The sequence below is a fragment of the Castor canadensis genome, chromosome 7 (assembly GCF_047511655.1).
Source record: "Castor canadensis chromosome 7, mCasCan1.hap1v2, whole genome shotgun sequence".
In the NCBI taxonomy this organism is placed as follows: Eukaryota; Metazoa; Chordata; class Mammalia; order Rodentia; family Castoridae; genus Castor; species Castor canadensis.
In genome coordinates, this window is record NC_133392.1 from 105,072,881 (window position 1) to 105,087,291 (window position 14,411).

The 14,411-nt window shown below is 35.6% G+C and overlaps 1 protein-coding gene across 8 annotated transcripts in view; it reads right to left on the reverse strand.

Annotated features, from left to right (window-relative positions):
* Srsf11 (serine and arginine rich splicing factor 11) overlaps positions 1-14,411 on the reverse strand; it is a 35,080-nt gene that overhangs the window by 13,869 nt on the left and 6,800 nt on the right. For 4 of the 8 annotated variants that reach the window (XM_074079784.1, XM_020180259.2, XM_074079783.1 and 1 more), the window contains exons 2-5: positions 10,066-10,287; positions 5,445-5,578; positions 1,641-1,750; positions 506-598 (exon numbers count right to left, since the gene is read on the reverse strand). In XM_074079784.1, coding sequence (XP_073935885.1) covers positions 506-598; positions 1,641-1,750; positions 5,445-5,578; positions 10,066-10,265 — 537 coding nt within the window. In that variant the 5' untranslated portion in view covers positions 10,266-10,287. The other 4 variants (XM_020180256.2, XM_074079787.1, XM_074079786.1 and 1 more) reach the window with 4 other exon arrangements.

Consider the following 14,411-nt stretch of genomic DNA (forward strand, 5'->3'; position numbering starts at 1 on the left):
TTCTTTGCCAGTGCATCAAAAGATCTTCACAAAGTTAGGACTTGAGAAAAAATGTTTAGCAAAACATTAACAACAAAAACCAAAGCAATACCCAAAAATTTTCATGAGGAAAATTATGAATGCATTTTCCCATCCTTTCACAACTGCTGACCGACTCCCTGACATAATAAGGATGTCTGAGCTTCCTAGCAACTTATCTTCTACTGTGAATTACAAGTACAAAAAAAATTTCTTTAAATGGATAAAGGACTAATTTAGTGACTGTTCATATCTCACTTGTACAAGCTGGCATAAAAAATTTTTTTAACACAACATAGCAGTTAAGTCCTAATCTTGAAATGCATACTGAAAGTTAGTGAAATGAAGCTGGTGTTGCGGCTCAAGTAGAAGACCGCCTGCCTACCAAGTAAAGCCCTGAGTTCAAACCCCAATTATTACCAAAAAAAGGTAATGAAATAAGTTTCCTATGAACACAGGCTCAAAAATTGAAGGGTAGTAGTTGTACCTGAGAGTTCAAGTTTGCGCCAGGAAGCCCAAGTGCAGCAAGGGCAGGATCAAGAGTAGGAGCTCCCAAAGCAGCTAATGGAACAGCGCCAATCTGTAAACAAGTTCAAGTTTTATTAATGTAAAACTTCACTTTTGTTCCTTATACTAGAAGTGAGAAGTTATTCTCTGTAAAAGGTTAAGAAAGCAACTAGTTCATATTTTCAGGCTACAGTCTCTTGTTGCAGGTACTTAATTTTACATTACTATTGCTACTGTAGTTCAAAATCAGTTACGAATACATAAACAAATGGGTATTGTGGTATTCCAATGAAAGTCCATTAATAAAAAATGAGGTTATGATCCAAGAGCAGTAGTTAGCCACACCTTGTTCTATACGATGACCCAACTTTTCGTTCACTACAAAATAAAACATTTCAATACATTCTACTGTGTACCAGTTCTAAATATTTACTGCTTCTTTGATCCAAACCTGCTGTTGGTCCTGTTTTGTGCTCCTACCAGCAGGCCCTTATAAAGCACTTCTCCTTTGACAACTGCCATGATGTTATTTATGTATTACCTATGGTGCTTGAAGGGTCATCCTCACTCTAGAAATCACCAGCTTTCAGTCTACTCAAAGTGTACTCCTAATAAACTTTACGATCAATTTTACTTGAGAAGAGTGCTGGAAGACAGGATTTGGAGGTGGCTTCTTTTGCTGGTTCCTGTGTCTCCTTAGTGATTATTCCACAGTGAGTTTCAAGGCCACCTCTGTAGGCACCTAAGAAAACTTCACTATCTAGTCTTTCAAAGGAAATGAGAGGGGAGTCTAAGTCCCTTGATCTGCATGTTTCTTGTATGTTTTCTTTTGTCTTAGCACTGTTTTTCATACTGTATTCCTACATTTATCAGACTTCCCCTAATAATCTAACAGTCAATAATTCCTAATGTTATGTTCCCTGTTCAAATTATTATAGTGTCTTACCTGCCAGAATTCTGATCAAACTGTAATTTGACATAAACATGGAAAATTCTGTAACTTTAGAGGCAGTCTGACCTTCTCCCAATAAATATACTATAAGTTCACCTAGTTTAAATTAATATCTAGTAAACACAGAGTATTTCTGCCCTGTCAGAATTAAAAAAACAGGTACCTGTGTAAGTGGGTTAGGTGTAGGCAGAAGTCCACCACCAGGCAGAAGACCTGCCACTGCATTAGCTGGTGCCAACAGAGATAAAGCCTTAGTCTCATCAGGAATAACTCCTGCAGAGAAACATCCTTGCATGAGAACACACTCTCTTGTAAGACAGAAAACACACAAAAACACCCAGAAAATGTCTCCCTGATACACCACCTGAGTTTGTTGAAAGTACTTATGTTCGCTAAAATATAAAGCTTGAGCTCTATGATTATTTATCATTAATTTTATGTCAGAATGAAACTTCAATGTGTGAAAATTTGTTTCCTTTTTCTCTACAAATGGTTAAGTTTCTAGTGTAAAAAAAAAATAGCACAATACACACTACTTTTTTGTTAACACTGCCAAGATTTCATCACCTGTACTCGATTTTTAAGTCATGAACCAAACGTAAGCAAGCACAGTCGGTTCTCCAGGGGTGTGCTCTCAACTTTCAAAAGCTGTTTTATGAACAACGACTCGTGTCGGCTGCTTCACTATAAAGCACACAGAAAAATCAAGATACACAAGACAAAAAAAGTTTGATTTAGGGGTTAATAATATGGTACAGTTACTATGATTTTCTTTAAACCTACCATACAAATTTTGTAAAAATTAAGAGAGGAAAAGTATGTAAAGGAAATATTCTGTTGGAATCAAGCGTAGGGCTTTTGCTGATTCATGAAAACGAATATGAATGTTTCTGAAGATCTCTGAATACACACGGGATGTGTGTGTGAGAGTGAGTGAGAGAAAATAAGTAAATCAAACATGGCACATTCCTTACCTGTACAGTAAAATGCTGTAAGTTCCAACATGTGCCATGCTAACCATACTGAAAAATGCTGCTAAACAGTATCATTTCAAAAACTAACTGAGCCAAACGCCTTAAGCCAAAAAACGGTATGTATGTATGCTTTTAAAGCCTAATCTGTGTATTCAGATAAAAGCTAAGGGTCCTAAGACAAATTATTTATGTAGACAATTTAAATTCTATCCAACAGCAAAAGCCCTATACAGATGGATTAATCTGTTAATGTGCCCAAGCCCCCAAAATGAGAGTTCAATAATACAATTAAACTACATATTTGCAAATACCAGTAGTATTTCTGTAATACATATTAAGAAACTGCATCTCATCATAAAACATACAATATGTACAGGGCACTTAAGAGAAACTGGATAAGCTGCAGAAGAAAACTGTTGGGTGGTATTTTCAGCAGGGCCTGGTATATAGTTCAGGCTGAACCAGGGAAAAGAACTGTAAAACACAACAACAAAAAAGAAAAACCACTGTTAAATAAAGGTAATGGTTCCTTCCACCTATACTGAGAAGTGCCGATAATATAAACAAATGTATACTACACAGCACTGTTATCTTGCTTGTGTCAGAGCTGTCATCAATTTAGATACCAAGAGTTATGGAGGGGAAGGGGGAGAAGATCATTTAGATAAAGGGCATTAATGCATCAATATTAACAAACCTACAAAGATTAAGGGGTAATTTTGCATGCAAAATTATGTCTCAAGAGGATTTATTAAGTATCAACATCTTACTCAAATTAGTGCATATGCAACATTTCTGGCAAACTAAAATCCTCTTCAATTTATTGTGAGACACCTGATAGAAGATCTGCATCCATTAAAAAAAAGTCATGCATCTGATCCTCTGATTAAAAAAAGACTATTTAAAAATAAAACTACAATTTAAAAGTAGCAATGAGGCCCCTCACCAGTTAATTTTCATGCGTCAAGAGTATTTTTTTTACTGCTGCTTTGATAGAACCATGAAATACTGCATGAATGTGTAGAAATGAAAGAAAAAGAAACAGACAAAAGAAACAAACATTAACCAAGGAACCTAAATAACCCCCAAAACCATTACTGTTACAGAGTTCCTTCCAAATCCAGCTATCTGTTTTACCAATTAAGACCATTCCTTACCGTATACATTGTGTCTATTGTTCTAAAACCTGACCAAGAACCAACACCAAAGTGTAAAAGAGCTAAAACCATAGTGAATGGTGACACAGGGATTGAATACTTGAGGAGGTAACATTAATACAGCATATCATACCATAAATTAAATGTAGCAAATACAGATTTCTAAACTAAAGTAGTTCTATAATTCTATATATAATCCCCAAAACTTCACTTTTAAGAACAGAGCTACAAAAATTACTATGGTCTAAAAGTATTTATATGATATACTGTACTACGCCCCAGGGTTGAGAACTGTAATACTTAGCCATTAAGAATTCATTAAATTTAAGGCTTAACTACATTCTGCACATTACAGACTCTTGCTTTCAGACCTGTCATCTATATATTTTACTCATCCTGAATTTGAATTCTGTAAATTTTCTGGTAGTTAAGTCTTATTTTACAATAGGCACACTGACATAAAAGAAATTGCTGAACCAAAACATACTAAAAAAAAAAATCTATTTATAAAAACCTTAAAATTGGGCTCACACATATTAATAACATGGAGGTAGATACACTGTCATTATAGAACATGCCTTCACCCATCTCTGAATATATGTTAATTTATTTAGAAAACCAGAGGCAATTTCTCTAAGTTTAGACATTTCACAACTTTAACAAGGTATGCTGCAAATCTTTACATTTGTATTCAAAGATCTAAGATAACATCTAAAATCAACAATAACAAGATTTTGCTTTGACTGACCAGTTTATTAAAGAAAGGGGAAAGCATGTAAGTGCTGGTCGGTATATTTATTAAATTACCAACTTAAAATCCAGTAATTTTATTTTGTTACTGATTTCTTTGATAAAAATTTATAGTTACCAAAAAGCAAATCAAGTAGCAGTACACTGGGAACAAACTAACTGTAAAATATGCCTCAGAAAATTTTATAAAATGGCATTATAATAGTGCTGTCTTGTCACAGTGGCTTTTTTAGATCCAAAAAACCTGCTCATTTTTTTTCTGTCAAATTACTTTAACAGCCTAAAATGTAAAAAGAGAGAAAATGTAGTTAACAAATGGTTACACCAGGAAAACACTTGGGGGACTTGAGTGCTTGCTGGCCTTTAGTTAATGTCTAGAATCCCCTGTAGCTGCAGAGGACCCACTGTTTTTCAGTCATCTGGAAGGGTTTTGCATTTGCCTTCTCCACTACAAAAATCACACACACAAATAACAGAGAGAAGAATTTATTATTTAGAGATATTCTAGAAAATATAACAAGAATGAACAAGAAAATCTGGCATAAAAACAAAACACCCAGTGCCCAGTTGGCACCTAAGCTACAGGAAATCTTGAACTTTTGCAAAAATAAAAATCATTGCAACCCTTGGTATACTGGAATTCATGTGGAATTTTTTTCCGAGTTATCAGTATGGGGGAACATTAAGAGAATAAAACTCACCTAGTCATTTATTGAAAACAAAAACAATTATCATGCATTTATTTTGAAGGTTTCTATGTAATGTACATGGAGCAAACCATTTACCTTCAGAACTTTTAAAATAAAACTTAACATAAATTAACTAAGTAGATATATCTTAGGCAGTTATAATTAGGGATATGGTTGTATTGAACTTAGGTTAAATATCTTATAAAAACTGACCTGATTTCTAATTTTTAGAATTAAAAAAAAATCTGCAAATAAAAATTATGGACTGCAGTATAACAAGGGTTTCAAAATGTTAATTGCTTAGATTTTAACATGCTACTAATGCTCATTCTACAACTATACTGAGGTAGATGGTCATCTTAGGATGCCCACATAGGTACTTAAACAAAGCACCAACCTTCTGCATATGGTACGACTATCAAAGCTCTGTCAACGAATACAGTATTTGTCAGATGCTGTGCCACAACTGCTGAGTCCGGATCATGGAACTTAACAAAGCAGACACGAGAGGAGACTGGCAAAGGTGAATCACTAAAAAATAAACATAAGAGAAAAATATCAGCAAGAACATACCAATCCAAAAGAAAATTTAAAATAATGTAGTACTCACTAACTAGAATACCAAACTGCAACGGAGAGAAAACATAATGACTATTTAAATTAAAAACAGTTTTCCAAAGTTTGAGAGTGAGGCAACAAAACATGTTTTTTCAAAATACCTTTTTTTTTGTGTGTATGGTTCTGAGAATCAAACCCAGGGTTAAGCAAGTGTTCTACCACTGATCCATACCTTCAGCTATTTTTATACACATGTAACAATTAGTTTTATTGTAGAAACTTTTTATTAAAGCTAATTTCCCAATAATAAAAAAGGTAAGTTTTCACTAAAAATTAAATGCCATAAAAAGTGCATCTATTTGATAACCTTGACTTGCATAACAAAGTAATTCCATACCCTGATATTCATATGTATAAGAAGTCCTAGACACTTTAAACAATTTAAGGCTTTCTGACCTGTAGCACTTTCAGAGAAAAGTTTTTATCACATATGTGCGGTGCTTAAGCAGCACCTTCCTACTATTTCACTAAGTGAAAGAACCACTTCCCTCAGCAAATAGTTTCCTCAGACAAAAGAAAAACAAGTAGTTAAGTACAAGCAATGATAGCATAAGATAAATAATGCAAAGAGCAGGCTTTTAGTTATACCATATAATCCCTGGCTACACATTAAAATCATTTGTTGGGGAATAAACTATCCACGTTCTCTACTTCACATCAATTAAATCAAGATCTCTCATGGGTGAAGTTAGCTATTCGTTGTTCTTTTAATTCTTCCTGACAATTTTAATATGCACCCAGAGTAGAGAACCAAGGCAACTACACAGACTCAGTAACAACAAGGGAAATCGTGCAATGTATCTTAATGCTGTAAGAAGAGATCTTCATTCCCTGTGAGCTTACATAATAAATGAAGCATAATCTTGTATACATAAAAATGTAGTTGTATCAGATTTGGTTATACTAGGCATTCAGATGTATCTATATATATATATACATATGTATGTGTGTGTGTGTGTACATCTCAATATACATATATGCATTTTTTTCCTCTTGAAAAGAACAAGTTTCTTTTGGGCACTAATAAGAAAAGCATAGATACTAATTCATAGTCAAAGTAAAACTGACAATCTGATAATTTATTCACAAGGAATTTAAGCTACTTTGTTAAAGAGGCTTAGCGCTAAAATGTTTTTGAAAAGATTACACTGGTCTAAAATTTCACAGTATTTCACTCAGAAGCAGAGAAAAGAATGCTTTAGTAGTTTTACTACTGTATCTTTGGCGATTTGCATTTCTTTTCTGATATACATGTTTTTACTACTAAATTAAAAAAATTACTTAAGGAGACATACTCATGTGTACATTAATGCTACCTAACAGAACCTTAGAAAATGGTTAAGATGTTTTACTTCACAGTTCTTTAATACCATTATTATCAGATTAAAAAAAAAAGACTGTCATCTACAAAGGTCTTAAAGAATATATATATAATAAGCAGTTCTTTTTAATTTTTTTTTTTTTTTGTAGTACCAGGGTTTGAACTTAGGGACTCACAGATGAGGGCAGGCACTCTGTCACTGAGCCACATTTTCAGTCTTTTTTCTTTTGTTTTTGTGTACCTTCTCTGTAGCTGGTATTACAGGTATGCACCAACACAACAGGAACTACACAGTTCTTTAGAAAATTAGAAAGTACTGCTCACCTGGTCACAATTTATTTTCATTTACTTGGCAATCTTAAAAAGTGAAATATCTTTACTATCTTTTAATATACACAACAGGAGAACTGCAAAACAAGACAGGGAAAAATAAGTCCTCAGGATGCTTTTGTCTTCTACCTAAGAGTGGTAGTATTGTTTCTAATGGTTCTTCAGAATCTTTTGGGATGTGCATAGAAAAATTAGGAATCCCAGTGTTCATCTAAAGTCCACTGAGTCTTGAGAATTCCTTTCATAGGAGGGTCCTTATTTTTAAGATTCCCAGCTGATATTCTTGGCCAATATATGGGGAAGAACCTCTGGTTTAGGCAACAGTTAGAAGTATTTCAACTCCTACCTTAAAACTGTGCTAACCATTTAAGGGGAAGTTTTGATCTTATGAACAAAAAACTTATCTTTTACGTTCTAACAAACAGAATGTGTGACAACCACCTGAAGACAATTCTATTGCTCTCACATGCCCTCTCCTCCCTCAATACATAAATACATAGTAAAATGTTGTATTTATTAAAATGAATTTTTCTTTAAAGGTAAATTATATTCTATTTTTATTTGTAAAATCATTAATCATTAAAGTGTTTTATGTTTGGTCATTGAAAAGCTAATAAATTTATTTATTTACACTATTACTACCATAAGTAGTTACTGTATACCACTGACATGCTTCACTAAGATCATTACCTGATAAGCACTCCAGTTATACTCTCCATTATGAAATCTCACTAAAACTAACTACTTAAAGAATGATACAATTCAGGCTGGGTGTGGTGGCGCTCACCTGTGATCCAAACACTTGGGAGGCAAGGCAGGAAGTTGGTGAGTTTTGAGGATAGAGTGGGCTACATAGTGAGACTGTCTCAAAAAACGAATGACTGGGGATGTAACTAAGTGGTAGAAAACTTCCCAGCATACACAAGAGTAAGCATTTTTCGGGAGCCCTTCTGTACCACTGGTCCACAGCACATTATCTCCAGCAAACTACTGATGAAAACTATAGAGAGTTTACAGAAGTTGTCAAAGAATTCACAACTTTGGCAGATTATTCAAATCTACCACTAAAGATAACACAACATTCATTAAGTTGTAATCTTATATATTTTCAAAAGAAAATGATCTGTATGCAGGAACATAAAAGGAGGGTGCCAAAGAGCAAAAATGTGCCTGTATATACTTTCCCCTAATACAGGGAAAGGAATCCTCTGAATGCACAGCACCTTAGATCATATGACTGGATGAACAGTTCCCCAGCAGCTATCCTGGTTACAGTGGAACTATTCGTTTTACTACAAAGGAAAAAGCCAGACTCTTACCCATCAAACATAGTGCCCACACATTAGATTAAAAAAAAAGAACCAGTAAAATGCCTACATTTCTCTTCTTTTGTAAATGCACATCATAAAATCAGCAACAGTATGGTAAGTTAGTAAACTTGTGGGTATGGGAAGCACTGTTATAATAGAATTGAATTATTTCAAATAGTACAGTATCAACTGTATCTCTCATGTTCTGCCATTTTACTGTTAACTTTACAAATAACTTAATGACGTGAGAACTAACAGCAAAACATCTATTTCTGTACATTCATATTATGAAAAATGTCCACTACCAAAGCAAGTTTCTGTTCAACAGAACACGTATATGCTTGTTCCCAGAACTCTACACCTTATAACTAAATCCTCTCCACATGTATATTTTTCCTAACATTAAAGACAACATATCAATTTGAAAACACTGTCATATGAAAATATTAAGTAGAAAATTATGAACTATAATACTACTTAATACCTCATTATGATCTTTTATCAATTACTTTGATACAGAGATTAATGATTACATGCACCATAGCCATATATTCCTTGAGGATTCCAATTTCCTGTTTAGAATTTAAGTGACATCATAAAACTCTCAACATCCAGTGAGTTCTGTTTAATGACAATAATATTTGAACTTTTACTTTTCTATTAATAAAAATTCCCAAAGCACACAGGTATTATTTCAAATTTTAGTTGTAATTTACTTTTACATGTTTTCTTACTTGATAATTGTCTCTTCTTTCTAATTAACCCACTCATTTAATACTTTTGCAATAAAAATGATTTTCAAAACAAACAGGATACAAAGAAGCCATACATTTTAATTAAAAATTTCAACATTTGATAAAATTCCTTTTCAAAAATTATCACGAATCATATAATTTAAGCAAAAGGAAACACCAGGGTTCGGCTATAACCCATTTTTAATACATATAGAAATTGAGAATTAAATCTCACAGGATTAATCGTCTGTGAAAATGGGTATGATTTTTGAATTATATATCTCTGGGCCAGAATCAATTAAAAACACTTAGCAATAAGTGAACAACAGCAAATGTACAAAGGCACGAATAATCTTACAACTTTCTTCCATAGATTGCAAAGAAAAAACATTTTTTTTTTTTGAAAAAAAGAGATTTAACTTATACGCGAAAGAAAATGCAGCTAGTCTTGCTTTAAGTGCCCCAAACAAAACGACTACGCTGGCAATTTAAGAGAAAAACAACAAAACCTCACAATTAAGTGCTAACGCCTCCTAATCATAAAATTCCTGGGCCTCTCCTCCGCGTTTCTTTCCTAAGTCAATTCAACAGCCACCAACTACAGCAGCCTGGCCCGGGAAGCGGCCTCACGGCCTACGGAAATGGTGCGGGTTAGGCCCCGACTGGGCGGTGTTAGCGAGAACCGTGATGGTGGACCATACTCACTCCGGCGGGAAGAGGCGCAGTTCGTCGATCTTGCCTAGGAAACCGAAGAGGGTCCGCATCTGCTCAGAGCTAGCGCTCGGGGAGACATTAGTCACCTGGATTACCTCGGTGCCGCTGCTTCCGCCGCCACCACCTCCGCCACCCGGCCCTCCGCTGGGACCCGGGCCCGCAGTACTGGGGACGACGGTAGCGTTGCTCATGGCGCTGCTCGAGTTCTCGCTCCTGCTTTAACACATCAAACACACAACAAACAGTGAGAGGGGAAAGAAGAACGCGCTCGCGGGAGAGGGAAGGAGTCCCGAGCCTGCACAGCCGCCGCCGCCGCCGCTGTCCTTCCGCCCCGCCGCACGCCGGGGGGGAGGATGAGGAGGGCGCGAGTTGGCAACCACAGGAAAACAAACGGCCACCCCCACCTGGTCTCCCACCACCTCCCTCGCGGGCCCCGGTTCCCCACAATGCCTTGCGCCGCACGGGCGCGTCGTCTCAGCTCCGCCCCGCCCCGCGCAGGCCCAGCAGTCTGGCCCGCAGCTAGAGAAACCCGAGAGGCCTGAAGGTCTCGGGAAAAGCCTCCACCTTCTTAGCCTCCAGTTTTTTTAGAAGAGAGCAGGGAAGGATAATTAGTTTTTTTGTTTGTTGGTTTGTTTAAAGCAAGCATTCACTGCCCTGCAAAAATCTGCGCAAGTTAGCAACTATTCTTATTAGCGACCACGATATTTATTTCTTTACATAGAGTTAACCATAAAGATCTGTTTAGTTACTAATACATCCACCCTAGAAGTTTTTTTCTCCCCATCACAGATTTTGGTAACATTAAATTTGTAACCAATTTGCTTTGTCACTGAAAACCTTCATAAGACATACAGTTCTTTACACCAGCTAGTGCTTTATAAGTTATTTTTTCCACAACACTTTTTACAAGCAGAGTTTATAGTACTTAAGGACTGTCAAGTATTTGTTCAGTTCAGTAATTTCTAGAGGAAAACCTCACACGCATATTCTTAACTACAGAAAAAAATCCTTGCTGTATTTTTGTCAACCTCATCTGAATTACTTTGCATCCATTGTTACCTAACGATTGTCCCAAAACCACCAAAATTTCATCTTTGTGTTTATTTATACAAGTTATTTAATAACTTCCCTCATTGTATTTAACTACCACTGTGTAGCCTTCCTTCCCTCACTGCTACAATTTCTACAAACAGGGTTTCTCTTCCCTGCTCCCCAAAAGCTGCAGAACCTAGCACTGGTGTCATATAGTCAGTGCCTTGTAAGTACTGAACACATGCACAAATTTCCCCTAATGACAGTATAATTTATTCTAAGACAGTTTGCTAATTTACTTCAGTCAATACTTTTGGAGGTTAAAACCGGAGCCCTCACAGAGTACCTACATTAGTGAATACCTCTTAGCATAATGCAGTCAAGAGGGTGATTTGTGAGAGATTAGAGCACAACATTAATGAGATTTGGATGTACAGCTGACTGTTGACTGGCTTTACCAGTGGCTCAGTAGCCACTTAGTGAGGGATGGATTGATTGTTAACCTTTGCAAAATTAGAAATTACAATTAACCATCTCTCATAAATGTGTATTTGTGAATATAAAGAATGTTAAGTAGTTTATTTCCTCATTTGAATCAGACATATAACTGTTAATTACAGGTTCTTACCAGTTCACCATTTAGTATTAGGAGTGCCTACAATATGCAAGCATGTTACAGTATTCAATGAAAGGACAGATAAACACAAGGGAAGAGTTCATGCCTGCCTCGTTTTCTTAAGTGTTTTAATACACACACACACACACACACACACACACACACACACACACACGCAGTTTATTTCGGCAGTACTGGGGTTTGAGCTCAGGGCCTCATGCTTGCTAGGCAGATGCTCTACCACTTGAGCCACTCTGCCAGCTCTTAAATGTTATTTAACAAACATCTATTCTCTGTGGTGGGTACACAGAAATCTTTTACATTATTCTGCATTTTCCTGTATGCTTGACATTTCATAATAAAAATTACAAATTCAAACCAAAGAAAAAAGATAATTCTGGGGTAAAGTCTTTTTATCATTAGAAGCCAATTTATGTATAATAACTAACTGAACACACTAATGGACGGTGCTTTGATGTAGAAAAACATGATATGGAGAAACAACGTGGCATAAAGAATGTTACTTAAATAAAGAAAATCTTAAATGTTTTATTTTCAGATCACCTACCAGCTACAAAACAAAATCATAAACCAAAACTGAACTTAAAGAGAAGATTGGCTTAAATATTAACACTGTCTTTAAGCATGTAGTCTGAGAAAATCTCACTTCCAAGAATCTAGCTGAGTTTCCTGGTCAACCAACTTTGAACATCCTTATAAGTCTTAAATAATTACACTACTAACTACTTTGAGTTATTTTCTGCATCTTAAGGTAGAGTCAATGTCCTTGATCTCACAAAACCTCAGATCTAGTATGGCAAACTTCATTAAAAAAAAAGACATAAAGAATATATGATGTGATGAATTAAAATAGGATACAAGATGAGTAAAAAGAGAAGATGCTATATGCTGACACCCTAGTAAAAGGAGGAAGCAAGCCATCTGAATTTCTGAGAGAGACTTATAAAGAAATCTTGTCATAGTAAAAGAAGTATGCAGAGAAGAGTCACTCAACTTATCTTTGGGGATAAGGTAGGGATGGCTTTCAGTTACATTTGTAACTCAGTTTCACTGAGAATCAGTGTTATTTCTAATCCAAATCAAAAAGTAACTTGTCATGTTGGCCTACAAAATCATATTATGTGAAAGTACATGACAACCCCCTAAGCCCCTGCTTTTATTATTATTTTTTTTTTGAAATAGGGTCTGCCATACTCTTGCCTCTTGCTCCTGAGTGCCTGGATTACAGATGTGAACCACATTGGGCTGATAGGCTTTTGAAACATGGAAAATCATTTATAGGTTTTCTCCATGATACTTTGAAACTCCATAGGTCCCAACTGCTAATAGGTAAATAATTTAAGCCAATTCTTTTTTTTTTTTCTTCAGACAGGGTCTTGCTGTGTAGACCAGGCTGGCTTCAAATTTGCCATCCTCCTCCTTTTGCTTCCCAAGTGCTGGGATTATAGGCATTGACCAACATGCATAGAAACAACTGATTCTTGATATTGCCAGGAAAGTATGTAAACAAATATTAGAGAATGCTACATGTAGATCATTAAAACAGTACTAATCCTCTTAGTCATAATGGAAAACTTTAGTCTTAAAAAGCTTTCTATGTCTCAAGCTTCTAAAAGACCTTAAGCACCTAGATGTTAGTTCTTTGGATGTAAGAACAGACACAGAAATGTATATAATCTCTCTACCTGCAAACCAACATTTTCCTAATTAGATAATGTAAGTCACTTTTGTTTTCACTAATGGATGGAGGAGTCCTGATTGAAACAATTCTGTAAATCTGCAATAAGACTTTATTAAATTAATTGTTAAAGGGCTCTTCTCCTTACCAAATAAACTTTTAGAAAACATCAAGGGCAGTATTATTATTAACCTTTGGGTTTCTGATGACCAATGACATATGTATGTATCTATGTGTAAATACGTATGTGTGCATATGTATACATGTATGTATTATTACTATTCTTATTTATTTGTTTTAAGGGGCACAAGTTCTCCCTATGCTACCCACGATGGGCTGAAACTCCAGGGCTGAATTCATCCTCTTGCCTGAGCTTTGCTGTAGCTGGGGCTATAGGCACATACCGTGGAGCCTGATGACCAGTAGTATACTGGACACTAAGTATCAAAATACAAGCTTTACAGATGCCTCACACAGTCTGTTCAACCCTGGAAGGCAGGTAGCTTATCACTAAGGAATGCATAAGGATATACATGCAACGAAGGCTCTGTGAATGAAGATAGCATTGTATCTGTTAGATTTAAAATGAGATTGTTTGAAGTAAAAATCTCAAAGTATATGGTTATACACTTTTAAGAAAAACCTAGGAAATAAATTGCTGCTTACAGACCTCTATTAAAAAAAAACAAAACACCTTATCTACAGATCAACTTTATTTTATGCAGAAGACCCTTGTATGTGTCCAAGGACACAGCCATTTAAAAACCACAAATGCTTAGGATACAGAGTTCAGAATAGTACTGAGGATGCTTGATTCATTTTTTCATCTTATGCTATAGACACCCCACCTTTCAACATGCGTAAACTATTCACTTTGTCACTTCAGTTAAGCACATTAACTTTTACCTTGCCTTTTGGACACCATTTGTCTTTTGGGAGGCAAATTATTTTCATAAAATTAAGAGGAGAAACACTCAGCAGATCACACTA